This window comes from Mustela nivalis (genome assembly GCF_964662115.1).
Source record: "Mustela nivalis genome assembly, chromosome: 4".
Lineage (NCBI taxonomy): Eukaryota > Metazoa > Chordata > Mammalia > Carnivora > Mustelidae > Mustela > Mustela nivalis.
The window spans coordinates 6,109,034-6,137,025 of record NC_139023.1 but is presented as its reverse complement, the minus strand read 5'-3'; the positions used below and the strand labels follow the sequence as shown (position 1 = coordinate 6,137,025).

Genomic DNA, 27,992 nt, shown 5'->3' with positions numbered 1-27,992 from the left:
AGAGAAGTAAACAGGAGTGACATTTAATTTCTCTGTTTTTCTTCTGCGAGCCAGAGAAGCTAATGCTTCGAGACCAATGAAGCTGCCAACTAGCTCGTGGAAATTTTTATTTTCAAAACCAAGCTTATAAATGAAGATAAAAGTCTTTTTTTTTTTTTTAAACTTAATACACCAAATAGGATTTACGTCCTTTTGAAAAATCTATAGACATTAAACACCATATCATCTAAATCTTAGTAGCCGTAAATCATCAAAGTGAGTCATCCACATTTCAGAAATTCCAACTGGTTTTACCTTCGCGACTTTCCCTGTTTTTATCCCTTGAAGTTATACTTCTGTAGCACCTTGGGTTTTTCTTAAAGCAGATGTGGCAGTGTTGATGACATTTAAATGTTTAAATATTTATATATGGATGCCTGGGTGGCTCAGTTAGGCGTCTTCCTTCAGCGAAGGTCGTGATCTCAGGGTCCGGGGATGGAGTCCCAGTGGGGCTCCCTGCTCCGTGGGGGGCCTGCTTCTCCCCCTCCCGCTGCCCCTCCCCCGGGTTCATGCTCTTGCTTGCCTTCTCTCGCGCTCAAATAAATAAGTTCTTGAAAAAAAAATATTTAAATGCAAGATTTCATAGAACACCGTCTTAGGAAGAAACCTAGCCAGGAGAACAGGTGTTTTGATGCTATGAATAAAATTAAGATGTCCTTTTGGAAAGGTTAAAATTCTGATACAAGGCAAAGAGAAGTGCCAAGTTATGGGGCGTTTCTTTTAAAAAGGAATTTTGTTTTTATTGAAGCTGTGCATTGTTATAAAGAAACCATTGTGGGTGACTCTGACGACTTCTCTGGGTCACAGAAACGGTTCTTTAACCACAAATAAGTCAGAGGTTAGCACGCAGTGGAATAACAAGAGACTTTTAGTCATTAAAGCAGATCTCCATGAATCAGCGGCTCGGTGTGTGTGCGAGTTCACCGCAGGAGCGCCCGTCTCCACAGCCGCGTCCTCCGGCATCACCCGCGGTCACACTCAGGCACCTCAGCCTGCCTTCAGGCTCTCCGCCCACCGCGCTCCAGGCATGCAGGGGTTTTCCATCCCGATTACTCTCCCTTGGTCTTGCCTTTTCTCTCGGCTCCCGCCCTGTCCCCCCCCCCGCACCCCCTCCCCACCTGTCCTCACGCGGACTCCACTCCGAGGGAAGCAGTTTCTGTGAAACTACAAAGGGCAAACCAGCGACAGGAATTGCGCTGCGTTCCATCTCTCAGCGGGTTATGCTTCTTCCTCTTCATACGTCCCCCAGATCCTTATTTATCCTCATCTGTATCTGCAGAAACATAGGAATATTTTTCTAGAAAGGGAAAGAACAAATTTAAAGCCTCCATCAGAATGTATTGCATTATGTCCCAGAACAGATTTCAATCCTCAGTTCTTACAGTGCTTGGACATCATCTATTAAGATACCCTCCTTCCTGGGGGCGCCTGGGTGTCTCAGTGGGTTAAGCCTCTGCCTTTGGCTCAGGTCATGATCCCAGGGTCTCAGGATCGAGCCCCGCTTCGGGGCAGCCTGCTTCTCCCTCTCCCGCTGCCCCTCTCTCTGGCTCCTGCTCTCTCACGCTCTCTTTCTCTCAAATGAATAAATAAGATCTTTTTCAAAAAAAGTTAAAAAAAAAAAAAAACAGCCCGGCTTTCCTTGACGGGAAAGAATGTTGGTGCTCCTGCGCAGGTGCTGGTTGGCGGCCAATGCCGGCCGGCTCGGCCTGGTCTGCCCTCGCCCACGCCGCCTCCCTACTTGCCCTGCTGCGCTCTCCCCAAGGACAAGGTCATGCCGTGCCCGCATCTGCACTGCCGCTGAACCCAGGCTGTTAACGACCTGTCACTTGCGGAGTTCTACCTTTCAGGACCCAGGGTCGTTGGTACTCACTGTCACTTATACCACATGACTTCTCCAAGAGGCAGAAGCCCTTCACATACCAAGCGCCCGTCACCTTGCTCCAGAAGGGTGCTGCCGTGACGGGGAGGGGACAGCTGTCGTAGCACAGGCAGCCCTGTTCGGAGCCGCAGAGTGAAACAGGAGAAACACCTGCTCCGGCACAAAGGCCTGGAACCCTGGCCAGGCTGACTTGCTTGCCCTGCACCCGACCTGTGCGTTCTACAAGCAAATTTACAACAAGGATTTTCTTCCTGAAATTTTGCTAGTGACCAATATTTACGTGAAGACCAGGAGTTGAAGATTTTACCGTGATTATCCCACAGAATCCTCATTCTCCCCATATCCAGTTAATCTTGACTTTAAATGCAACCGAATTAATAAGAGCCAAATCCAGTAAGTGCTTATTTTATGTCAGAGTCTGTTCTGTGCACCTCACAGCTAGACCCCCAGCAATCCTAGCACTCAATCTTGGTTTTGTTTTAAAGATTTTATTTATTTATTTGAGAGAGAGAAAGAGAGAGCATGAGCAGGGGGCAGGAGGCAGAGGGAGAGGGAGAAGCTGGCTCCCCGCTGAGCAGGGAGCCCCACTTGGGGCTCCATCCCGGGACCCCGGGATCATGACCTGAGCTGAAGGCAGACGCTTCACCAACTGATCCCCAGACACCCCTCGGGTTCAGTTTTTAAGCTCTCATTTTGTAGATGAGGAGTTTGCTTCATGGGCAGGTAATGACAGGCCCAAGGTCACACAGCAGGGCCTGTGGCCAGGATTCCAAGTGTCCTGCTCCGGAGCCTGCACTCTTAGCCACGAGGCAATGCTGGCCTCACAGGCATGGGACTCTCCCGCAGGCCTTATGGTCAGAATGAGTGAGCCCGGCCCGTCCCACTCAGTCCCTCCTCCACATACATCGGTGTGACTTCTTCAAGGTGCAGACCTTATCAGGACGTCGGTGTAACTTCTAGCGATTTCTCTTCGCCTACAGGATAAAGTGCAGATCATGAAGATGGCCCCAAAGGCTTCGTTTTCCTCATCTGCCTCTCCTTCTACTCGGTCTGCCTCCCGCCCCCACCCTACCATGTACCTTGCAGATACCCAAGTAGCCTGTCCTCTAAGATGCTTCCAGACCTTCGGACTTTCTGACCTGACCTTTCTCTCCCCTCCTCTTCTTACCCCAGTAAGCGCCTGCACGCTCTTCAGGACCTCTCTCACACATCCCTGGGCCCTTCCCTGACACAGTCTCTCTGCTACTGGCACACAGATGAATCAAAATAAAAACAGCAGTGTTCTGTTTTGTTTTGTTTTGAGTTCTCACAGGCTGGACACACGGTGCTGTGCCTCGTTCATGTTTGCTGGGCACAAATCTTGAGCCACAAACACAATTATGGGGGAATGTACCTGCTTCCTTTCTGGAAACGGACTGTAATTTCTGTTTCGAGAGCTCATTCGGCACAGACAGGAGCTTAGTCTCCGCTGATTCCCAGGCTCCTCCAGCTCCCGGGTTGCGGCGGAGCTATGAGGGCCTGAAGCAGAGGCAGGGGGACACGTGTGTCACAGGGAGGCTGAGTCGCTCCTTTGACCTCCACGTCACCATCCGCCCGTGCTGCTGTCTGATGTGTCTGGTTACCGTCCAGGCTGGGAGGGTGGTGTCTGCCGCCACCTCAGATCCATCCGGCGTCGATGCCGTCTTGGCTTTCCCAGAAACATCCTGCGTCTCCTGGCCCACCCTGGTCGGGAGCACTGGCGGAAGGCGTGGCGCTCTCTCCTGCCCAGCTGCCTCACATAGACGTTTCTTTGACTCCTGCTGAGCTCCAGCAGCTGTCGGAGGAGGTCTGCTCTCCAGACTCTTGCTTGGGGGCCTGTAGACCTTCTGCTTGCAAATCCCCAAGCGTATCTGGAGTGTCTGTCTTGCCCCGTGTGGGACTCAGAGTTACCCCAGCTTCTAACTTCCCTTCGCTTCTCTCGGACTCTCTTCACCCCTGTTTGTGAGTCCTAGAAAGCTGTGGTGTCCGTTGTGGAGAAAACATGGGCTCTGAATGAGTATTCTTTCTAATCTTTTTCTTTTTCTTTTTTTTTTTTTAAGATTTTATTTATTTGACAGAGATCACAAGTAGGCAGAGAGGCAGAGAGAGGGGGGGAAGCAGGCTCCCTGCTGAGCAGAGAGCCCGATGCGGGGCTCGATCCCAGGACCCTGAGATCATGACCTGAGCTGAAGGCAGCGGCTTAACCCACTGAGCCCCCCAGGCGCCCCTCAGTCCACACTCTTGATCACCACACTCTGCTGTTCTTACCACGTGGTGCTGAGATAATTTCTTCAGGTGTCTCAGTTTCTGCTGAGCACTGGGACATCAAGGCCAGGACCTCATCCAGCTTGAGATCCTCAAAGCCTGACACTTGGCAGGTCCTCAGCAGGCGGTATTTGAATTGAAATGGGCCAAGGAGAGAGAAAGGAAGGGAAGGAAGGGGCAGAGAAAAGGTCAATGGGAAGATCTTCTCTTAGGCTCTTCTGAAACTTCCGGAATGATCTTCTGCCAATCAAAATCCAAGCAAAATATCTGGTATGTCCAAATCATGTCCAGAACAGCATTCTTCTTACGTGACACTCTCAGATTACTGAAGACATAGAAATTATTTCCTCGTGTCCAGAAAAGAAAGGGGTGTAAAGTCATCAGTGACACAGCAGCAACAAGAGAGGGTCACAGGTACCCGTGCGTGATGTGCCCAGAACTAGTGACGGCTGTCGTCCCCCACTGGGGGGCCCGGCTGACGTTTCTTTACCTTCAAGACATTATCATCCAAGCTGCTGGTGGTGTATAACTCTGGTAACTTCTAGAATTTCACCCTCCCTTTCTATGACATTTTTGTCTGAAAACGCTTATTACCCCAACATTACACAAGTCCTTCCGATAACAAATACTGTATTTCTTAGACGATGTGTCTAGGGGAAGGGTGAAGGCTTTAGGCTGTGACGTGCCCAAGAGGCCATAAAGGCAGGTTTGCCGAATCGTTTCTCTCCTTGTTCATGATTGTTTGTCTACAGTATGCCTTGTTTTGACACTTTTTTTTTTTAAAGATTTTATTTATTTATTTGACAGAGAGAGATCACAAGTAGGCAGAGAGGCAGGCAGAGAGAGAGAGAGAGAGAGGGAAGCAGGCTCCCTGCTGAGCAGAGAGCCTGTTGTGGGACTTGATCCCAGGACGCTGGGATCATGACCCGAGCCGAAGGCAGCGGCTTAACCCACTGAGCCACCCAGGCGCCCCAGTTTTGACACTTTTTATTAGTTGATGTTACTGGGGCGCCTGCTGGCTCTGTCCGCGGAGCACGCCACTTTTGGTCTTGGGGTTGCTAACTTGGAGCTCCATGTTGAGGGTCGAGTTTACTTTTTAAAAAAAGGTTATTATTTGCTATTGTAACAAATACTGTAACACAATAAAAGTAACGTGAGAAAGCCAACATCTTCCCATGCCGCCTCTTTGGGGTAACGTCCGTGAAGTCTGCTGTCTGCTCTTCCTTGTGTTTTCCTGTTTCCTGCTTTCCTTAACGTATGTGTTTGAGCACATCGTCACATTACGGGACCCAGATGTTCCTTTCGGGTCTCCGTCCCGCGCTCAGCCTCGTCTTCCGCCCTGGAGCGGTCATCTCTCGTCCCCCTCCTCCCTTCTCCTTCTCTTTCTCTCGTTCTTCTCCCTACTTTTCATTGTCCACCTTCTCTTCCCTCCTTCCCTATTAGCCTCGCAATACCCAGACTCTGAGGAAACGGAGTTTTCACCCTGAAGCTGTGGCAGCTCCAGCTAAGCTTTGGGGACAGACTCGATTCCTTGGGTTGTGTCTTGCGGTCTGACGAAGCCTCAGCCTGAGAAAGTGAGAGGCAAGCGTGGGAAGAAATAAAATACCCCATTTATCAACGTTAGCAGACTTGGTTGAAACATTTCAGAACTCAGGGTGCTTTTGTAATTATTGAAATCTTTATGGTAAGCATTTAATTCAAAGACTAACTTATGATTATTGTTTTCAAAAATGCCCCCATCCTACAGAGGTATTTAAAAGCAAAAGATAGGGACACCTGAGTGGCTCAGTGGGTTAAGCCACTGTATTCGCTTAGGTCATGATCCTAGGGTCCTGGGATCCAGCCCCGCATTGGGCTCCTTGCTTGGCGGAGAGCCTGCTTCTCCCTCTCCCTCTGCCTGCCACTCTGCCTGCTTCTGCGCACTCTCTCTCTCTCTGACAAATAAATAAATAAATAAATTCCTTAAAAATAAATAAATAAATAAAAGCAAAACGTAAATTTATGGTTAGCCCCCAGGATTTCTCTTCTTGCAGTTCTACTGCCCAGGAATAGTTTAGTATTTACTTTCAGAGGTTTCCCTAGACTTGTATAAAATATACTAAATGTTGTATATCATGTGGCTTAATCCTATGGAGATCTCTGGGTACTACCTCTAGGTCTTTCTCCTTGTCATTGTGGCACGATCTGCTTCGGAATTCATCTAACCATTTCCAATACGAGCGCTTGCTTCTGATTTTGATTTGCTTCTGATTTGGTTGCTTCTGATTTCCAGGATGCAATTCTAATCTTTCCGCCAAAACTTTCCCAAGAGAATGCTGTCCGTCCTTGTCTCCTTGGTGACCCGAGGCTGCTGGCATGAGTCACTCTCCCTTTCATCGTTGACCCCCTACAGCCCTGAAGATGTCCCCTGTCTCCTCCATGTCCAGGAAGCGGTCCCTTCGAGGCTCATCTCTTAGTTTCGTTGCTCTGTTCTTCTTCTGGCTTCCATTTAGACCTGGGCAGCTTTGATGCAAGATCCCAGATCTGGCCCCCTGGGATGCGAGATCCCATGATCTGCCCCCTACCGCCGTGCAATTGTAGCGGCCCACACAGTGTGTGCACTTTGACAGACCTAGTCCCGCCCTCTCTTTTCCTTGGGTTCTGGCCTCTGCAAGACACCAAGTAGCTTTCCAGGTGACAGGTTCCCTAAAGACCTTTACTTGAGACCCTGGTCCTAGGGCCCCAAAGAACAGAAAACACAGCAGTGACTTTGTCAGTAAGAGTCAGCTGCCGGGGGGTGCCTGGGGGGCTCAGTGAGTAAAGCCTCTGCCTTCCGCTCAGGTCATGATCTCAGGGTCCTGGGATGGAGCCCCACGTCAGGCTCTCTGCTCAGTGGGGAGCCTGCTTCCCTCTCTCTCTCTTTGCCTGCCTCTCTGCCTACTGTGATGTCTCTCTCTGTCAAATAAATAAATAAAATCTTAAAAAAAAAAAAAAAAAGAGTCAGGTGCCCGCAGGAGAGGATGCCTTAAATAAGGAGAGGGAGTGGGGGAGCTGTTAGCTGGGACCCCTGGGGGCTCCCTGGGTCCTTTACAGGAAAGGACTGTGATGGGGGAAGACTGGCTGAGAAGACAAGGGACGGAGAAGCTGAACGATCCTATAGGATTTTCCCCTCCACGTTACGATCGCCACCTCATGAAACTGAATTACTTCTGACGGTTGGCGTCGTCTTAAATGAACTTTCTTATTGTAAATATCCATTTTCACATCTTGTTCACTAGGATGGTGGTTTACTTGTTTTTGACACTGTGAGCAGTTCAAAAAAATTAAAATATTTACTAAAGTGAATATTACATTAGAAATTATGTCCGCATTAAGCCTGACTACCTATTTGAGAAGGAAGCACCCCAAACGTTCTCCTGATATTTTCTCTCTGAAGCAAGAACCCGTATTTCTCGACGCCCACCCCCAGGTTTTCCACAGTCCATTTTAATTTTTTTTTTGTTTCAAATTTTTATTTGTATTCTATCTAGTTAACATCTATGTAACACTGGCTTCAAGAGTAGAATTTAGTGATTCCTCACTTACATACAACACCCAGTGCCCATCACAACCAGTACCCCCCTTCATGCCCATCCTCCACTCACCTCCCCTCCAGCAACCCTCAGTTTGTTCCCTGTAGTTACGAGTCTTCCGGTTTGCTTATAAGAACCCACGTCTCACGTATATTTGTTCCTCTTGGTGAGTCTTTTGCATTGACTATTAAATAGTCCCTAGAACTGACTTTCAATATTCAACAGATATTGACTTTGTTTTTTGAAGGTGTCACAGTCAAAAGAAGAGTATAGATGAACCAGGGGATTTATTGCATGGCAGTGGCAAGAAGAGACTGATATTGTCATTTAGCAAAGAATTTTGTGATTCAAATATAGTTTTCACATTAATACTTCATTTATTTGGAGTTATGGAAACAATCAATGTTGGCAAAATTAGTAAGAAGTAATGATTGACTATTTCTAAGTGAAATTTAATTTTTTTTACTAAGTCAGCTGCCTGCCCAGCATGGAGTCCAGCATGGGGCGTGAGCTCATGACCTTGAGATCAAGACCTGAGCTGAGATCATGAGTCAAATGCTGAACTCACTGAGCCACCCAGGTGCCCCTATGTGAGCTTTAACTTACTAGTTTAAAGTACAAAATATATTTCAAAGCTATACTACTTTAAAACAGGAAAGAAGCTAAATTTGTGAAAAGAAATTCAGAACCCCATCACATATATGATTTCTATATGTAATTTCTTTAAGGCTATGATTAATTAAATGTATTAGACTAATTGAAATTAAATAACTCAAAGAATAATGGCTGAATCTGTAATCTCAAGAAACACGGATTTTGAGATATATGAAAATCACCTAAATTTGTGAAGCTTTTTGTTTGAAAAAGATATTCGTTGTCACAGGTTTCTCCTTACTAACAAGACCTGACAGTTGTAGGGAAGAACCAAGCCTCTGAATGTGTGTACAGTATGAATCAATCCGCCTGGAATTAGCATAGTCAATCTGATGTGATTTTAAATATTTTTAGCTTAGCCTGTTTATCTCAAACTGAAGTTTGGGCTTAGAAGTTGAAATGTATTTAAGAGAAACGGGAGGAGATGAAGCACCAAGTGCCCAGATGTGCCACCGCGGCCAGGCATCCTGTCACCACCCCTGTTTCTGACTTAACTACCACTCTGCCATCACCACCTTGGTGGACCTTCTATATGACACTCTGCTGTGTCTCTAAGCCTCTGCCTTCAGCTCAGGTCGTGATCCCAGTGTCCTGGGATCGAGCCCTGCACGGGGCTCCCTGCTTAGTTCCCTGCTTCTCCTTCTCCCTCTGTCTGCTTCTCCAGCTTGCGAGTTCTGTCTCTCTTAAAATAAAAAAGATCTTGGTATTTTTTTAAAGCTTTCTTTCTTGATCAATATATTTGTTTTAATCTTTTAAAAAATGCTTTGGATACTACTGTGAAAGCACCATTTCTGGGTACAGTCTTTCTTTCTTTCTTTTTTTTTTTTTTTTAAAGTAAGCTCCACATAAGGAACTTGACTCACCACCCCGAGACTAAGACCTAAGCTGATTTCAAGAGTCAGATGCTTAACCCACTGAGGCACGCATGGTCCCCCAGAGTACAGTTTTAATAGGAACTGAAAAGCAGCATAACTTTACAGAGACCATCTTTAATGGTCTTGGAGTCGAGCCATCTCTCCTCTTGATACATGGAGCCATTCCAAGGTCATTTATCAGTTCTGCTCTCTGGAGGAAGACCCTTCTGCAGCAGAACTGAGGGGTGAGGTGAGGGAACTTGCCCCTCGTTGTGCAGGTACGTTAGCGGCATTCTGAATAGGGGTTTCTTCATTTCCAAGCTCAGCTTTGATCCCATGAGACAGGTTCTTTTCTCTTCATCTACAAATATCTGACAATGCCTCTATGTTACGGATGCAAGTCAAAGCATTGCTCCAGAAGGTGCGGTACAAGGGAAGCCTAGGGATTTCCATCATAGTGATGGATTTCTCTGATATAATAGAGGTGGTGTGGGAGGTAAGATTTGGACCTAAAGTATGTTTTTCATCACCAATTAAAGCGATATTTTATGCAGGAATAGAAGGATCTCTTCCACCCTCATGAGGTTTCACCTGAACCGGAGCCCTCAGGAAACTAGAAAAAGCAGCAGCAGAATAGGTCTCCTCTGTTCTGCCTGCAGAACTCGCGGCTGTGTCTTCCAGCTGATACTTCTCAAGTCCTCAACATGGTGGCAGACGTGACGTGCTGTCTGTACTGAAGGGCTCACCACTTATTCAAAGCTGAGGTTGTGAACATCACTTTCACCCAAAACTAGATTCCCACGGGACATTAAACACGGAGCAGGCAACCTGAGCCTCCCAGCTTCCAACCTGCAGCAATGTGTGTGTGTGTGTGTGTGTGTGTGTGTGTGTTGATTATGGGGCAGGTGTACAGGTGTTTGTGCAAGTTTGTAGTACCGTATGGAAGACTGCATCCAGCCTGAAGGGGAAGGAAGCCTGTGCGTAAAGGTTTCAGGAGAGGTTTGCTGTGACCCTGCTGTGGGGGCTACGGCTTCTGCAGTTGGCCAGGTTGTAACAAAGACTGCAGCCGCGTCAAGAAGAGTGGTTTCAGCTCTCCCGGAACTCGGGCTTCTAGTTCCTACCTAATGAGGCATTCTCTTCTCTGAGTCTGTACGTGCACTTACTGCCTTAAATACATAACCTGAAATTTTAACAACAGGGATTCCGCTTGAGTGAGAAGAAAGAAAACCGATCTCAGACGCTTCTGTTATCTCCATCTCCGGCGATGACATGGGAGAGCAATTAAGGAAGGTAGATTAAGGGAAAAATCCTTCCTCCATTGAAGGAGGCCTCGAGGGCTTTAACGAAGATGAACCCACAGGCGCATACCTTCCCGAAGAGCATTATTAACAGGGCAGCGAGATCACTAGTGCAGAACAAGCGCATACGTGCACCTTGTCTAGGACCCCGGCGTTGGCGAGGCTGGGTCCGGCCGCGGGAGGGACAGCCCGGCCGCCGCGCAGTCACGTGCCTCTCCCCGGGGTGATGCTCCCGAGACAAAACGCGGCCGGGAAGGGAGGTGGCCGCGGGGCGCGCCGATCGGCCGCAGCCTGCGTCTCCGCGGCGGGCTGACACCGACTCGACGACGCACGGAGGGAAAGGATGGCTATTTTCCATGTAACGTGAGCTTTTTCGTTCCCCTCCGAGCTGTGAACTTTTTACCTTGCTCCGTTCGTGCGTCGTTGGAGCCGTTGCCGACCGCGCGGGCCCCGAGAGCGAGCGCGGGCTTCCGCAGTCGGCGCGGGGCTCCCGGGTCCGCTCCGTCTCGGAATGGGGCGGGGGGGGGCGGGCTCGGCTCCGAGCGCCGCGGAGGGGGCGGCGCGGGCAGCGGCGTGCGGTCCCCGCGGTCCTGCGAGGGCCACGGCGGGGCGAGGGGAGCCGGGCTCTCCCCCGCCGGAGTCCGCTCGCCGACCTCGGGGACCGCCTCTGCCATTGACATGCAGATCCGGCCCCGAGCGCCCGGGCCAATCCCCGAGGCCGCCTGCGGGATTACCTGGGGGCGAGCGCCGAGCGCGCGCGGCCCCTCCGGAGCGGCCCCGCGGCCGGGAGGCGTGGTCGTCGCGCGCCCCCGCACCCCCCGGTCCGCCGCGCCGGGATCCCGACCCCGGAGCCGCGCGCCCCGCACCCGCCGCGCCGCAGCCGCAGGAGCCGGGCCCGGGACCGGGGCGCGGGGCGCAGGGCGCGGCCGGGCCGCCCATTGTTGAGCGCGGCCGGAACCGCGGGCGATGCCCTGCGCCGCCGCCTCCCAGCCGCGGCGAGGTTTGAACTTGGCGTCGGCCCGGAGCCCGGCGAGGGGCGATGGTGAGTGCGGGGGGCGGCCGCTCCCCCGGCGCGGTCCCGGCGCACGAGGCCCGGCCGCGGGGTGGGGTCTGTTCTCTCTGTCCCCTTGGGCGACGGTGCGGGACCCGCGCGCCTCGGTCCCAGGGCGGGCTCTCCCGGCCAGCGCTCGCCAGCTGGGGGTGGGGGCGCGCCCCGAGGGTCCCCCGACATTCCGGGCCTGGCTGGGTTCATTATGATGATTATTGTTATTAATGATGATGGTGATGATGGCGGCAGCAGGAACTGCCACTCCGAGAGGAAAATAATTGCAGATTATTGACAGCATGAAAACTTTTCGGAAGAAATGATCTGTGAAATATTTTAATTTTGATGAATTGCTTCGCGGGGGGCCCTACTGAGCTGAGGTCGACTTGCCTCGCGTCACTTGGCCGGACTGGTTTCTTGAGGAAAGGGACCGGTCCCAAATGGGCTTTGAAGAACGCCCCCCCCCCCCCCGCCCCGCGCCAGTTGTTCCAGATCTTAAGGCAGTTTTTTTTTTTTTTTTTTTGAAAAGGTGTGTTCCACGTCCATGGAGCAGAAATTACAGAACGAGAATGAAATGAAATGAGACCTGACATTCGGGACTCTGAGTTGCCCAAGGGATAAAAGTGCTTTGCCGCAGGGTGTGGAAGGGCTTATAGAATTTCCATGCCAGGAGCATCCTGGGGCGGGGGTGGGGGGTGGCGGGAGTGGAGGGTACGTCTGTCTCTTTCTCTCCCTGGCATTACTTTTTTTTTTTTTTTTTCTTAATCATAGTGTGATGAACCTCTGTGCACGGAGGCTTTTGGGCTGGGCGAGAGCGCGCGCCCGCGTGCGTATGATCTCCATGGAGAAGCTGCTGGGAGCTGTCAGGGGCTACAGGAAATCTTGGGAGGCTCATAAAGATTGTTCTGGGCGTTTCCTATTTCTACTGATTTAATATGTAAAGGCTCGTTATTTCCAATTAGACGTGTTAGATGTATAGCTAAATTCTGCCCGTAAATAATTTCACCAGAAGTGGGTCTACATTTTAATTAACCTTGATGGCTATTTTTGTCTTCAAATTTTTTTTTTTCTGATTATGAAAGTATTACATGATTGTTTACAGAAAAGGTGGACTGCACAGATAGGAGAAAGCAGTAAACGGTTATTCCTAACAACAACTTTTATATTGTATGTTAAGGCCTAGTTTTTCATAGAAGCCTAGTCATTTGAAAACTTTGCAGCTATGGACATTCTTTTAATTGCTAACAAATTTGGTTTAGGAATTAAACTAGGAAACGCCAAGGAAATAAACTTGCACTTTAAAAAAAGGGTCTGACCAACAATAACTTCTTCACGTGGCTCATGGGACGGAATTTATTGTGGCAATTTCTCCTGAATCAACTTCCCACATCTGTTCCTGACAAATGGTTTCTGTTTGTGGAGCCTGTTTTGTAAATACGTGTTTCTGCCATTAGGGTAAAGGGCCCAAACATATCCCTTACCCGTGCGTGTAGCTAGCGAGGCTCACAGAGTTAATATTTTTATTGGTTTCTACATCAGAACTTCCTCACTGTACGCTTGATAAAACCCTGGAGAAGGTTACCAAGGGATGTTGTGGAGAATTTACTTCCCTGGAGGTTTTAAGAATAGGATAAACATTCATCTGCTTTCAGTGCAGCACAGTCTGGATAAGGGAAGATGGGGTCACCTCTCTAAACCCCCAAGTGAAGAATTCTAAGTGCATTTCAGTCTTCAGTAACCTGGGACCAACGGGTCTAGAGCTCCTGAGCCCAGGGAAGCCCTGTTTTATGTAAAACAAAGATCCTCTTTCGGGAAGAAAGATTTACAATTATCCCTAGGACCTGCCAGTTCTTTTCTGTTTGTGGATAGAAAATCAACAGCGATTTAATACTTTATGAGAATCCAGGTTGAATATAGTGTAAGTTGTGTGATTTAAAATAAATGAATGAACTGATTCATGGGAATGACAGATTCTGCCTCAGGTGGGGAGGGGTGTACGTGTCATAGCCTCCCATCTCAGGATGGTGTCCCCGAGAGCTCTCTCCACTCCGGATCCAACCTTCTTCCCAGTTTCCTATTTTTTGTGTTAAATCTGATCACATTTTTACATCAACATTCCATTTGACTTTTCTTTCCTCAGAATGAATTCTTGTGTAGCGCTTTTGCCCAAACCGCACATATTTCGGTACTTTCTATCGGAGGCTGCTCTCCTGGGCCAGCGGGGCTGCCCTGTTGCGGGTTTCTTGCAGAAGGTCCGAATTTCATGGGCTGCTGCTTCCTCTGCCCCCCACCCCCCGCTTGACGGAAGTATCCTGTAATTCTAACCACGGTGTGACCTCAATGGCGGTGACACCTTCCTCCCTTTCCGTAATGTCACTTAATCAGGAACAGCCACCACACTTTCTCCCCAAAGGATCACCGGGAGGGGTTCACTTTCTAAGAAAGGTTGTGTCGAAAAAAAAGTGGGGAAGTCCAGAGTCTCCTGGCTGGGCAACTTTTCACTTTGCCTGAATGAGTGCTGCCTCCGTGCACACCCTTCGGCTGTCATATTCCTCCACGCATGCCAAGCATGTTTTCTTATGCTATAGTAACGCCCAAAGAAGGAACAGGAGTGTAACAATGGCCTTTCATTTCTTCAGCAAACATGGACTGTGTGGGAGGCAGCCCAGGGGATGGAGAGGGGTTCTTTGCCCTCAGGGAACTCGTCATAGAAGGGGACATATCAAATGTTACTAAGCTAGTGCCATTCTGAGGGAGTCTAGGGGTTAAGAACTTCAGGTTTATTATAAGTTAAACATATACCAACCCCATGACCCATGGTTCATTCCCCTGCCTAGCTATTTACCCAAGATAGATGCAAACAAATGTCCACAAAAAGACTTGTACGGAATGTTCATAGCAACTTTATTGATAATTGCCAACAACTGGAAACAACCGTGTGTCCCTCCAGAAGATGATGGCCCGTGGTACAGCTGTGCAGTGGGACACGACTCAGCAACTGAAAGCTGGATGACCGTCGGACCCATTGTATTAAAGAAGCCAGACACAGAAGAATTTCTAAGCAATTCGATTTACGAAGTACTAGAACAGGCAAAACTAAGCTATGGTAGAAAAGTTAGTGGTTGAGAAGCAGTGGTAGGGAAGTTAGTGCTTGCCTCCGAGGGGTGGAGGGATTGGAAAGGCTTGAGAGGTTTTTCTGCAGCAGCGGAGTTGTAGGTCTCGTTTTGAGTGATGGTTGCATAGTTCTACCCAATCCAGCTCCATCAAACTGAACACTTAGGGCTTAGGCATTTTATTGTATGCAAAGCCTTAGTTCAATTAGAAGAAAAGTACAGGTTCTAGAACCAGACAAGGGTATACATCCCATCTCTGCCTCGCGGTGTAGCTTGCCTTGGGGAAATTATTCAATGCCTCTGAACCTGAAAACAATGGACAATAACGAAGCGTCTTCCTAGAGTCGTTGTGTGGACTGAGTTTAATAATGGAAGTACTTGGTTTAGTAAGGACCCAGTAAATGTTGGCTAGTACTCCCAGGCCCTGAGAGAAATATAGATGTGGTTTTGGTGTTGATAGAATTATCTGTACTTTTTGTAAAAGTATTTAAGTTTGTGAAGGATCCTGTAACCTAGTAAAGGATCTCCTTAGCATTGGATGTATCTTCTTTTTAGTAAGTTCTTTCTTGGAGGTTGTAGGGAATTTAAAGTTCTTGCCTACAGCCTACCTTTTCAAAATACCAGTGGGCCTTTTTGTTGCCAGCAGAGGTAAAAAGAGAGGACATACCCATGAGGCAAACCCCTCTGTTTTTGAGGACCGATTTAGTGAAATTTGTTGAAGCTTAACGGCCAGACCTAGTTTACAGACCAACTTTATGACTTCCACAGGGAATCCAGGTGAAAAGGTTACATTTTACAGCCTCTTTTGAAAGGTGGTGGTGGACAAAAACTCTTGAACTCTGTATCAAGTTGATACTGTGCTTCTTTTCAAAGGGACCAACTGACTTGAATTTGCAGTAAGATACCTTGGACAGAGGGGTAAATATGACAACAGTTTACTTAATCCATTAAGCTTCAATTATTTGAGTTCAACAAAGTGCTTAGCAAAGATATTATGTACCTTGCCAACTCCAACAGAGGCATTTTGTTGTTGGGTTGGTGTAATTCATTCAGTAAACATTTATCACACGTTTACTGAGAACATATTAGCCCTGGGAATTCAATCACGACTGATAAGATGTTTTACACTCAGGTTCGCAGACGCCCTGACTGTAAGTGTGAATGTGTATTCATTTCTCTTGGAACTTTTTTTCAGAGCAGAGGGCTCTGTCTTGGGCTACTCTTGTTGGTTTTTTGTTTTGGGGGACTTTCTGTTTCATTTGTGTTTTTGCCATTGGAAGTGTTTTCTTAAACATCAGAATTACTTGCTAAGGTTTTCTATTATTATCTTCCTAAAAATAAGAAAAACAAAATGTTCTTCTAGAGAAAGGCAGTTCAGTATAGTGAGAAGGTCCTAGATCATGGAGATGGAGAGCCCCCTCCCGCCACCCGAATCCCAAGCTCTGCTACCGGCCAGTGGTTTAGGGCAAGTTCTTAATTCTTTGAGCCTCAGTTCCCTTATGTGTAGAACGGTGGTGATAACACCTTGGAAAAGGTATTCATGCCACAGATTGAGGCTGTTCTAACCATCAAATGACAAAACACAGGTAGAAGTAAGGAGCCTGGCCCTGGTGGGTGTTAATTTCGGAAACGTATTGAGTCCTTGCTAAGAGGGAAGCAGTGCCTGCGAATCTTGCATCTTCACACTCCTGTGAGGGAGGCACTCTTGTCGTCCCCCTTTAGAGGTGAGGAAACCTGGAACCCAAGAGGTTCGGTAGTTTGCTGAGGGCGTGGAGGGGACAGGGTTGGAACTCCACCGGGTCCTGCTGCTCAGCCGATGACTCCCGTGGGAGAGGTCACTTGCTTTTCCCCTTGAGGTAAAATTATTTTTAAGATTTAATTACTGAAGTACGTGGGGCTAGTGCTGCCATTATGGGGTGCAGGCAAGGGAACGCTGGTGACGGAGGAATTGGTTGACCACGGCGGGGCGGGGGGGCAGGAAGGCGGTGATGAATGTTTCCCCAGGCCCTCCAAAGTCTGCCCGTCAGTGGCCCTCTCTGAGCCTGGCCTTCAGCCCCCTATCACCCCAGTGGCTCCAACTAAGAAGTCGATCCAGAAACAAAGGCGGGTGGAGAACTAGGCCACCTGTTAGAATTTGGCCTAGATTTTGTGAAGCCCTTGTAGGGAGTGACATAGTTGTGGTATTACCTCGGTCTCCAGAAGGAAGGCCAGATGAGAGATGGTCTCCAGAGCCCTGTCATGGCAAGAGGGAAGGTAAACTGATCTGGGGTGTTTCTGTTCCCTATTTCCGTTGGCATTTGCTCAATAGATTCTGGAGAACCCTGAGCTAGACTTGAAAAATGAATGTCCAGGGTACATTGAGAACCCTACTGTTTTAATGAAGCTTTAGGTCACATTGGCCGATTAAAATAACGTGGGGGTGGGGGGCACCTGGGTGGCTCAGTCGGTTGGGCGGCTGACTTCTTTGTTTTGGCTCAGGTCATGGTCTCCTGGGTTGTGGGATCAACCCCTGCCTCAGGCTCTGCACTCAGCAGGCAGTCTGCTTGAGGAGTCCTTGCCCTCTGCCCCTCCCCCACCCCTCTCTAAAATGGGTAAATAAATCTTTAAAAAAAAAAATGTGTGGAGGCCTGTGGGGAACATGTAGTTAAATAAATTGTAGATACGATTTCCTGTTTAGATGAGAGCCTTTGCACTAGATCTACTCCCCCTATCATCCCCCCATTTCCATAAAGTCCTAGTTGTTGTGCAAGATACTCTGTATTCGTGTTCTCATTGTCCAAGCCTCTCCTTTGCAGTGTAACTGAACAGCTAGAACACCAGGACTTTCCCCCAACTACCCAGACGGTGCCTGGTCTCTTCACAGACCCACCCACGAAGCTCCCCAGCAGGCAGAGCAAGTCCCACGGGAGGCAGCAGGCTGCCGCTCGGGTGTGGGGAGAAGACCCGTTGGGAAGTATTGCTCACAGCCTGTATCTGAAGGCAGGCCATTGTGCACCAGCCCGGGTTGCCCCAGTGGGCCACACTATCACAGGGCACCTTCCTGGCAGATGAAACTCTTGGGGTTCTGCTCTCCAAAGGGGAAGAAAGAAATCTGGAGGAAAACCCTGCAAGAATCTTGGCTCCTTGGCTGTCCCCAACCCTTTAAGGCTGCTCTGCCCTTACTCGGCTTTGAGTCTGACTCACAATAGACCAGAGTCGCTCAAGTGAGGAGAAGGGCAGGACGGTCACTTGAAGTCCCTCCTGCCTCTTCACCATTGCCTCCAGCCTCTGCCCCTCAACGTTAAGCCCTTTGTGCCAGTTCCCATGGTTACCTCCTCCCGGCCAGCAGCTGGAATGCCGCAGTGAGAAGAGGCTGCCTCCCCCACTGAGCCAGGTCTGGCTGGGCTGAGGCCACAGTTGTGTCGCTGGACCGGTGACATGGGGTCACAGCCCAGTACCTTCTCTTTGTCACGGGTTCTGTACCTTTCCCAGGCTTGGCAGGTTGGGGTTGCCGAGGAAGGGGTGATGAGAGGTGATGTACAGGGTCTTTCTTGCCCCAGGCCGGCCTAGCTCCTCCTTGACCTGCCAGACTCCGGCTCTGCCCAGAGGAAAGGGAGCCCTCCACTTCCCCACCTGCTCTGCCTTTTAAACACGCAAACCCCATATCATTGCCCGTGGCTTTGTTGTGCTTCATAGATCCTGTGTTTTTACACAGTGAAGGTGTGTGGCAACCCCGCGTTGAGCAGGCCTGACAGCACCGTTTCCCGACAGCATTTGCTTGCCTCTTGTCAGTGTGGCACATTTTGATAATTCTTGCAATATTTCCAGCTTTTTCAGCATTCTATTATTTGTTACGGAAATCTGGGAGATCAGTGATTACAGCTTGCTGAAAGTTTAGATGAGAGCATTTTTAGCAATAAAGTTTTTCCAAGATTTTATTTATTTATTTGACACACAGAGAGCGCGCACAGGCAGAGGGAGTGGGAGAGGGAGAAGCAGACTCCCCGCTGAGCAAGGAGCCTAATGCAGGACTCGATCCCAGGACTCTGGGATCAAGCTCTAACCTGGAGGCAGACCCTAACTGACTGAGACACCCAGGTGTCCCAATTCTTAATATTTTAAAATGATGTTTTGAGAATGCTGTGCTAACCTCAAGACATAGATTACGTCAGTCCCACTTTTGTGTTCCATGTTGGTGGGCCCGGAATACCCCTGGAGGGGGCAGGGTAGTATTGGGGTGAGTGGGGACATACAGGAATAAAAAACACAAACAAACAAACAACAAACAGAAAAAAACTCTTACACTAATCCTGTAGGATCCAAAGGAAAGGAAAAATGTTGGGGACAAGTAGAAGCTCAGCCTGTGGAACCATAGTTAGAAACACCTTGAAAAGGTATATTGTAAACCACAATTTCTTTTCCACAGATGGTCTGCCTGGGGGCACCTGGGAGGCTCAGCGGGTTAAGTGGCTGCATTCAGCTCAGGTCAAGATCTCAGGGCCCTGGGAGGGAGCCCACAGCGGGCTTCCTGCTCAACGGGGAGCCTGCTTCTCTCCCTCTGCCGGCCTGTCCCTCTGCTCCTGCGCGTGGGCTGTCCCATGCACATGCGTGCTCTCTCTCTCTCTCCCTCTCTCTCTTATCTATCAAATAAAATCTGTAAAAACAAAAGCAAAAAACAGCTTGCATTTTGGTACCTTGCCTTGCGTTCAGACCTGCTTCCCAAGAACAGAAAGCAACAGCTGCAGGAGGGCTTGGGAGATGGATTCCTGCTTTGGGCGAGAGCACAAGTTGGAAACATTCAGGTTTGTGATTTGGAGGCACTTAAATAGCACGGAATGTCTGTTATCTACCCTAAACAGCAGAACGAATCTTGCATATTGTGGACACAAACACAGTTGGCAGGAGCTGAAAACAGTTCGTGTGAGCTTCTTTCTAAGACCCAGTAATCCTCTTGGGCAAAGTGAGGATTAGGCCTTCCTCACAAACAAGGGTGGGGGGGTAGGTTCATTTTTGCTAAGATTCTTCAGCTGATGCCGCATTTAGCAAGAGACCTGTTTCCCTGGGTGAATGACAATCACCACTTCCAGTTTTGATGCCCACCCCCCTTCTCCAGGCAGGCTTAGGACAGGAGCGACTTACTTTGCATGTAAAGAGTGAAACCTTGGCTCCCACAGACCGCACTGTGACCCAGGAACCTTCCAGAGCCAGAGCCCCTCCACTGCCTGCAGGAGAGGAGGGAGGTCTCGCCCCAGAGCCTAATGTGGGAGTGCTCCAGGGACTCAGTGTTTTGTTTTTTTTAAAGATTTTATTTATTTGACAGACAGAGATCTCAAGTAGGCAGAGAGAGGGGGAAGCAGGCTCCCTGCTGAGCAGAGAGCCCGATGTGGGGCTCAATCCCAGGACCCTGAGGTCATGACTTGAGCCAGAGGCAGAGGCTTTAACCCATGGAGCCACCCAGGCGCCCCGCCACTGCTATTATTATTCTAGAGGACAGAGGAGAAAATTGAGGCCCAAGAGGTTAAGTGATCTGCCAGCTACCAAACACCTGTTAGGCAGTAGAGCCCACATTAGAGCAATAGAAGCCGGCTCCAGGATCCACTGTCCTACAACTCACACAGTCTGCCGCTTGTGAGAGTTGATTTAAGGGCGGGCTCCGAGAGTTTGCAGCAAGGGCCCTAACCCCCTCCCGCCCCCCCTGTGGTGAAGATAGCCTCAGTTTCACCACCAGGTCTTGCATGAGGGCCCTGGGTTTCCTTACGTCCTTGCCCTGGGCTACCTGTGTATGTGCCGGCTTCAGTGGGTGGAGGGATTAGAGTCAAAAGTAAATGTGAAGTAGATTCAGTGTTTACTATGTAGGTTAAAAGATCTGGCCAGTCATCTGGCTTTTTTTTCCCACCCACCCTTTCCCAGTCTTGGTGCAGAGGTTGACATAGAAGTCATTGGCTAGGATCTGGAGATGGTTAAGCTTATGGTTTCAAAAATCCAAAATAGGCGGAGTGCCGGTAGGAATCATTGTGCATGTACATCTAGTGCGAGGTGTCGAGGGTTACCAAGCGAGAGAAAGCAGCCGTCAGAGCAGGAGCGACCAATGCACACAGGTCTGCGACCTCCCGTTCCCATGTCTGCAGGACGGAAGTGCTACGTGGGCCGTCCTGCAGTCTGCAAGCCGCCGACCGGGCTGGGAGCCAAAGGAAGAGGTGTCCAAGTACAAGCCAGTGATGTGCCTACGATGCTGGAAAGCACCAGCGAGGGTTTAGGCCTGAGAGAGTACAGAGTGAGCTTCCTAGGTGGTAACTAATGATGGAAAACGCGCAAAAGGCGAGTAAGGGAGGGCGAGTGACCCAGAAGGGTCGGTCTACGTAGATAGATGTGTGTGCACGAGCCCAGACCGGAAGGCCAGGAACAGGGGCAGAGGCCTTGAAAGAAAGGGCAGTGTCTTTTTCTTAGGGGGAAAACGATGCTCATGGCTGTGTCTTCAGAAAGCAGAGAACACCTGTGTTGGGCTAAGAACAGAGATCTGTGCCCAACGGGGTCAGTTCTGAAAATGTTCATCTAGACCCCAGAGGAGCCGAGAATCCAGGCTTCCTTTCTTCCCCTCCGGGAGACCGTGGGCAGGTGCATGGGAAGCCTGTGGCAGTGACACTCAGACCTGCGAGCAGGAGAGAGATGAGAGTTAGGCCGGCTTCATGCGCGATGGACACGGAACAGGGTAAGAAAAAGAAACCCAGGAGACCGAGAACATGACTTTTAGTGAGGCGGATTCTGAAAATGAGTACACTCACGCAACCAGCCTAAATCCAAAGGAATTTCTCCAAAGGGCTGTGAGGACCAACCCAGGCCTGTATCAATGCACTTCTGTCTGCTTCATCTCCGAAGGCATCGGCTGCTTCAGACATAAGGCAGCAAACTACACAGAGCTTTGCCAACTGTGTGTGTGTTGGAAGGCTCAGGCGCCGTACGTGCCCCAACGCCGGTCCTCTCTACCCCACAAAAGGCTGCTGCTAATGAGATGGACCAAATAGGACCAAAGTGAACCTTCACAAAGAGGTTGGCTGACAGTCGTGTAGAGAAAACGATGACAAGAAGAGAGATCCCCCTTCCCCAAACCATGTGTGGTAGCTACCTCTAAGAGTTGGCGGGCAGAGAACTCCGTTCTAGATGCGTCCCACAACTACCCCGTACGGTCTCCCGTGATCCATTCAGCAAGTCTGTATGATGTGCCTCCTGTGAGCCATTCGCTGTGGTTGGCCTTAGATGTATGCTGGTGGGAAAACAAAGCAGAAGGCCAGCCAGCCGTGGGCCCTCCCGGAGCCTGCTGTTGCGTAGAAGGAACAGACCATGTACGAGCAGATGATTCCACGCAGCCCTTAGTGCCATGAAGGAAAGGACCAGGTGCCTGGAAGGAGACATTGGCAATAGGTGAGGTGGTCTCTGGTGTTCGACTGGGACCAGAAGGCCAAGGAGGACCAGCCAAGTAAGAATTGGGAGGAAGACTCTTCCAGGCAGGGAACAGCATGTGTGAAGGTGGAGAGAGTTCAGTGGGAGCTTAAGGCCAGCCAGTGTGGTCGGGGCAGAGTGGGAGGAGGATGTGGAAGGGAGGACCGGAGGCCAACTCACTTGGGCCTCAACAGCCACGTGGAAGGACTCGGATTTCCCCCGAAGTGCGGGGAGCAGCTGCACAGTTTTACTGGAGGACGGCACAAGCCATTTCCATTTTTAAAAAAATACCGCTGGCTGCTGGGTGGAGGCTGGGTTGAAGGGGGCAGGAGTGGCAGCGTCCAGGGAGGTAGCTGTTCCCCGTGGGGTGAAACACAACAAAAAGGAAGAAACTGCTGGTTCTACAGATAAACCCAGCGTGTCCCTAACGTGGTAAGGGTCCATGCTAGGGAGATACGGTTCTTGGCCGCTCTACTGCAAGATGACGCAAAACTGTTCAAACTCAACAGAAACCAGGAAGCTAAGGGGATCTGGAGAGATTATGTGAAAGGCCTGGCTCAGCCCCTTCCAGCTTCCACTCCGGCTTTCCCCAGTTTTCATGCAGTCCAAGAGAGTCCCAAGGAACAGAATAATCTGGAATTTTTCTTCTAATATTGGCTGAAAGTTCAGAAAGTACTGAATGATTCTATTAAAAGACCAAATGGTAAAGCAGCCAGTGTATATTCAAGAGCTATGAATATTGGGGTTGGTGAGGGGGTGTGGAGGGGTAGGACTGTACTCATCATGGGAAGTGGAACGGAGGGGCTTGGCCTGGATTTCTTGTTTCTTAACTGGAGACGAACCATGACATTGGAATTGCAGATCACAATTTTTTTAGTTCCCGCTAAACCTTCCGAGGTCTGCTCTGAGTCCTCTTTCATCGCTCAATAATTTGTGATCTCAAGCCTGGAGAAGAGCAGAAGCAGTATAAACACAGACCCCACCCCCCCATTCTCATTAGCTTTGCCGGCAAGTTGAGTGAACTACAAGGAGTCAGGAGGGAAGGAGTGTTACAGATCTGCGGAATGTTTGGCAGTATTTCATCCATTGAAAAAAATAATTATCAAGCACGTCTGTGTGCCAGGCAGCAAGCTGGTTCGCCTGCCTTTCTGAGCCCGCGTGGGAGAGAGAACAGCAGACACGTGGTCAGAAGACAGTGTGCGTTGCACTTGCAAATGCACATCCGTAGCTGGCTTCATCCCCAACTTGCATCCACGGGAAATGACCAAACTGAATCCTGGAGGACAAGGACGGATAAGCCAGGAGAATAGGGTACCTTTTGGGATCTTGGAAGTTCTCCCCATAGGCTGGAGAGCTGTGTGGTTTCTGTTTGTATTTTTCACTTGAACTTGTTTCATTGATTCCAAGGCTTCTGCAGTGTCTCTTTGGGTATTTTAAAGTAAAACAGTGTACCTTGGAGTATCTTTTAAGTAAAAATCAGCTCATTTGGTAACACGTTTATTTCATGTCGCCACTGTCCCCCTACCCCACCCATTCTGAGCGCATCTGGGTTAGTAACCCCAAGGCCTGTAGAATTTGTGTGATGAGTCAACATTGTTGCAGTTTTAAACTGGAAGGAAGGCGAGAAGTTGGCTGTCGGTGATTTCATCCCAAGCGAGCGTGAGGCCAAGTGTGGGATGAGCCACGATACACAACTTTTCTGTCTCGGATTGTTCATCTGGGCTAAGAAATTTAGAGAAGTTACGAGAGTAACTCCTGATATATGGGAAGGCAGGCGTACTGTTTTATAGGAAAGACTTGGAATCTGTTCAAGCCGAGTGATACCACAGTAGCCCCCATGGGGCTCCGCTTCCTGATGAGATCAGAGCGCGTTCGTTCAAGGTTGTGTCCCTGCCGGTCTGTCGTGAGGCAGGGAGCACGGGACCCTCCGGTGCGGGGGGACAAGGGCATCCAGAGCCGGCCGGGTTCCCCGTGCAGACGCGAGAAGCAGGGGAGGGGAGAGGAAAGTGTGAAGGGAAGATTCCACGGGGACGGGCTCCCAGCACTCATTCCAGGGCTGGTTTGTGCCTCCCTCCACTACAGAATTTTTTTCATTAGGACATATGATGTTTTAAACGTTATTTGTTGCCCAGATTTTTCCAGAAGGCAGAAAAGCTGTGTTCTGGGTGCTGGTGGTTCTTCTGTACTCTCTCTAGTCTCTTTCCTCGTTTGTCCTCGTTTGTATGATCCGTGCAGGTGGCCCGCTCAGGTGCCCGCCCGTCGGGGTGGGGGAGGGGAAGATTAGCAGGGAGGCGGGGCTCTGATTCAGCCTGGGGGGTTGCAGTCAGGGACAAGCACACCCCCATGGCACACCCAGCTGCTAACCTCAGCGGGTCCCCTGGAGGTGGCAGGTGACAGGGCCACCTGTGGGCACGGAGAGCAGTACTAGTCTCTGCTTTCCGAGGGTTGCGAAGAATCACAAATTAAAAATCCCTAAAAAGAGGACGTCTTTTTAAGATAATCTAAAAAAAAGGATTTATCTTTTTAAGATAATTTCCTGTTCTGTGTGCTTCCAGATTTTCCCCACCGGCCTGCACTTGCGGCCGGCCCTTCCCTGGGACGGTTCTCCTGGACCCCGCATCCGTTGTGCCTCCCAGGAAGCCGGGGGTGGGGGTGGGGGTGGGGGGTGGGCAAGGAAAGAGCCGAGGGCTTAGCTATGGTGTGGCAAGGGCAGAGCCAGCCTCTGTGGTTTGGGCCCAAAATGAGGAAGTTATTAAATGCCACAAAGGTTTTACGAAAGCTCAGGCTTGGTCTTTGTTTCCCGTCGCAGACATCGGGAGCCAGAGAGAGCTAGAAAGGAAAGCTTGCTCTCCGAATTACACGGACGTGTGGTCTTGGGCGGGCTGCTCGTGTTGGGCCATCTTTACATTCACACAGCTGGTGGTCAGACACCTGCGAACCTCCTTCCGCCCCCAGTGAAGCTAGAAGCTTTGGTGCATGGAAGGGTTATGTGAGGAATCCTCGCTGGGGGCCACGTGAGGGATTCTGCAAAACGCTTCCACCGTCAACTCTCTGGCCAGAGCTCTTCTTTTTGTTGTTTTAAGATTTTATTTATTTATTTGACAGAGAGAGAGAGAGAGAGAGTGCCCAAGCAGGGGGAGAGGTGGAGAGGAGAAAGGCTCCCACTGAGCAGGGACCACGACGCAGGGCTCGATCCCAGGATCCTGGGATCATGACCTGAGCCGAAGGTAGACGCTTACCCAACTGAACCACCCAGGCGCCCCTGGCCAGAGCTCTTCCTGCTCTTATTTCTAGCACAGATCAGGTCTCTTTAGTTGTGTCTATTTTGGTGGAACATTTTAGCTAAAAGCAGCTCTGAAGTGGAGGTACCGCTGTAAATGATGATGAGAATAATCAGGCGTGTCCCCCGTGGAGGCAGGGTGCTGGGCAGCTAACGAGTCCTCGAGAGCCCTTCGAGCAGCTCTGCAGGACAGATGCCGCTACTGGCTACTTTGCTGAGCGCCGAAGATGTGCCGCGCTCTGTTCTCCGGGCTACAGCAGAATTAGTTTAAGCTTCCCAACAGCTCCGTGGAAGTGTGGGTGTTTTTGTGCACCCATTTTAGAGCTGAGAGAACCGGGGCACAGAGGGGACGGTGTCCCAGGGCTGGTCAGCAGGACGAGTCCAGCTCGGGGAGGCTCCTCACCACCTGACCGTCTCATCCTGACGTTACGATGCGGAGCCCGAGGCTCAGAGGGCAGTTTGCCCCGCGTCTTTCAGTTCCCGTGACAGCAGCTCAGACTTCGGGGGCTGAGATGCTCCAAAGGAGGAGAAATGCCCCTGCTGTCCCGGCAGAACACAGTGGCCACGCAGGACTGAAAACCTTCTCTGACTGCCGGGGAGTGCGGAGCGGAGGTGTTAAGGGAATGGTGTTCGGGACGGGGCAGGGGGTGGATTTTAACGGACACAGAAAGGGCTCGCCTCCAGCACAGTGACATCGGGACAATCCGAAATAGCTCAGGTTCAAGAGCTGGCGCGTTCCTCTGCGCGGCCGAGCAGCAGGGGCTGCTCGTTTGGGGGTCACCTCCTGGTAATGAAGTTGAGACGGGAGGCGGCGGCGCCTGGGTTCCCGGGAGCCACCTTGCCTGGCTGTGTGCTTCAAGGGGTCCGGTTTCTCGTCTTTACCGATGGGTAGAGGCTGGATGACGGGGGAGTTCACCTGCATGGTAGTGTCTCCTTCTCCCCCGTGGTTGGGAAACCTGGTCTTTGGAGACAGGGAGGGACACTTTATTGCTTCACAGGGACGTGGTACGGGAAGGATGAAGACCGAGGAGGGATTCGCCTTCCCCGGGGTGGAGAGCTCGGTGGGGGCAGCTGAGAACAGCCGCCTCGCTCGGCCGCTCTGCTCTGACCCCGTGATCATGTTCACGAGTTGCTCCTGTCGCTTCGTCTGTGCCCCTGCCCTTGAACACCATCGCACTCAGCTTCTTGTTTTCCTCTTTTTGCCAGAGATGCATGTGCAGCCCCGGGCCCCGCGGGCGCCGGCACGTCTGACCACAGCCCGGAGCCCCCGGCCTCCCGCCCCCAGCACAGGAAAGCCGCGTGGTCCGGAGAGGCTAAGCGGAGACCGAAGCACAGGTAAGAGGCTCGGAGGCCTGTGCGGGGTTTCAGGAGAAGGGACTCGGCCGCGGGAAAAGGAAGGAGCTGGGGGCCAGGCTGGGAGTCAAGAGACAGGCTAGAGCAGGAGGTCGGGAGGGCCTGAGCGGGGAGGTCCCAGAGGCGCTCCGAGGAGGTGCGCGGTAATTTTCAAACTTGGTTCTGAAGAAACCTTAAAGCTCCTGGGAGGTGAGGTGAGGCTCCCACAAATCATTTGACTCAGATCTTTTTTTAAAGACACGTCAACCACTGCTTTTGGCAGATGGAGATCACAAGTAGGTAGAGAGGCCGGCAGAGCGAGAGGAAGGGAAGCGGGCTCCGTGTTGAGCAAAGAGCCCCACACGGGGCTCGATCCCAAGGTCCTGGCATCATGATCCGAGCCAAAGGCAGAGGCTTCAACCCACTGAGCCACCCAGGCGCCCCATCAACCGCTGTTTTTAAAACTAGACTCAAAAACACCCAAAGCAACGTACCAACCAACGTCTTAGATGCTCTGGAGAGGACCAGTGTGTCACACTGTACAGTGAGACTCGTTCATCTCTGAACGGATAGTCATGAAGACGTCTCTTGTCATCCGTTCATGGAGGAACGTCCTAGGATGATGAAGTCAGCCCCGTAGAAGTTCGCAGCCGCGTCCCTGTGCTTCCCCTTGTCCTCCGTGCTCGGTGGCATGCCTGACCTTGGCCTTTCTCATCAGTTCCCACGCCAGTCCTGTGGCGTCCACACCAATATTCAGCAAGGAGGGCTCAGGTTCGCTTCGAGCTCACAGGTGCCGCCATCTCTTGCCTTGAGCATCACGACCTACTTCCTAGTAAAACCCTGGGAATTCAGTGAGCTGAGATGCGCCAAGCACTAAGCACAGAGCCCGCCCGGAGGGAGCGAGGACGGAGTGTCAGGGGTGGTGAATGTCAGAGGCACGACGGTGACGGTGTGGCTTCCGTGCTGTCCGTTCACGTGCGTCTGTGCCAGCATGGGGGGCAGGAAAACACAGAGAGCTGGGGGGGTCCGTGGAAGCAGATGTCCTGATGCATCAGTGGTGACACTGCCCCTTCTTGTGCAAGCGCGCATGCTACTCTCGCTCCCTGCTTCCAGTCTGTAGGACAAGTTTAGGAACTAATCCCAGGGTGGCTGACAGCATGGAGCGCAGGTGGGGCCGAGCCCAGCGCGCCTTGAACGCTCGGCCAGTGCTGCTCGTCCTTGTTCTCCATCGTCCCGATTTATCCCGAT

At 50.6% G+C, this 27,992-nt stretch overlaps 2 protein-coding genes across 6 annotated transcripts in view; one reads left to right on the top strand and one right to left on the bottom strand.

Moving 5' to 3' along the window:
- Positions 1-27,992, top strand: part of SHROOM3 (shroom family member 3) — a 186,315-nt gene that overhangs the window by 104,365 nt on the left and 53,958 nt on the right. For 3 of the 5 annotated variants that reach the window (XM_082726957.1, XM_082726958.1, XM_082726959.1), the window contains exon 2: positions 26,619-26,747. The gene's annotated coding sequence lies outside the window, so the exon portion shown is untranslated. Of the gene's footprint in view, positions 1-10,815; positions 10,917-11,467; positions 11,601-26,618; positions 26,748-27,992 lie in introns of those variants that run through there. The other 2 variants (XM_082726961.1, XM_082726960.1) reach the window with 2 other exon arrangements.
- Positions 2-27,973, bottom strand: LOC309863911 (uncharacterized protein; the record flags this gene model as incomplete). Its single annotated transcript, XM_082729152.1, has 4 exons — positions 2-2,892; positions 10,962-11,861; positions 26,295-26,373; positions 27,899-27,973. 4 exons carry the CDS (start codon positions 27,971-27,973, stop codon positions 2,855-2,857), a joined length of 1,092 nt encoding a protein of 363 aa, XP_082585278.1. The 3' UTR covers positions 2-2,854.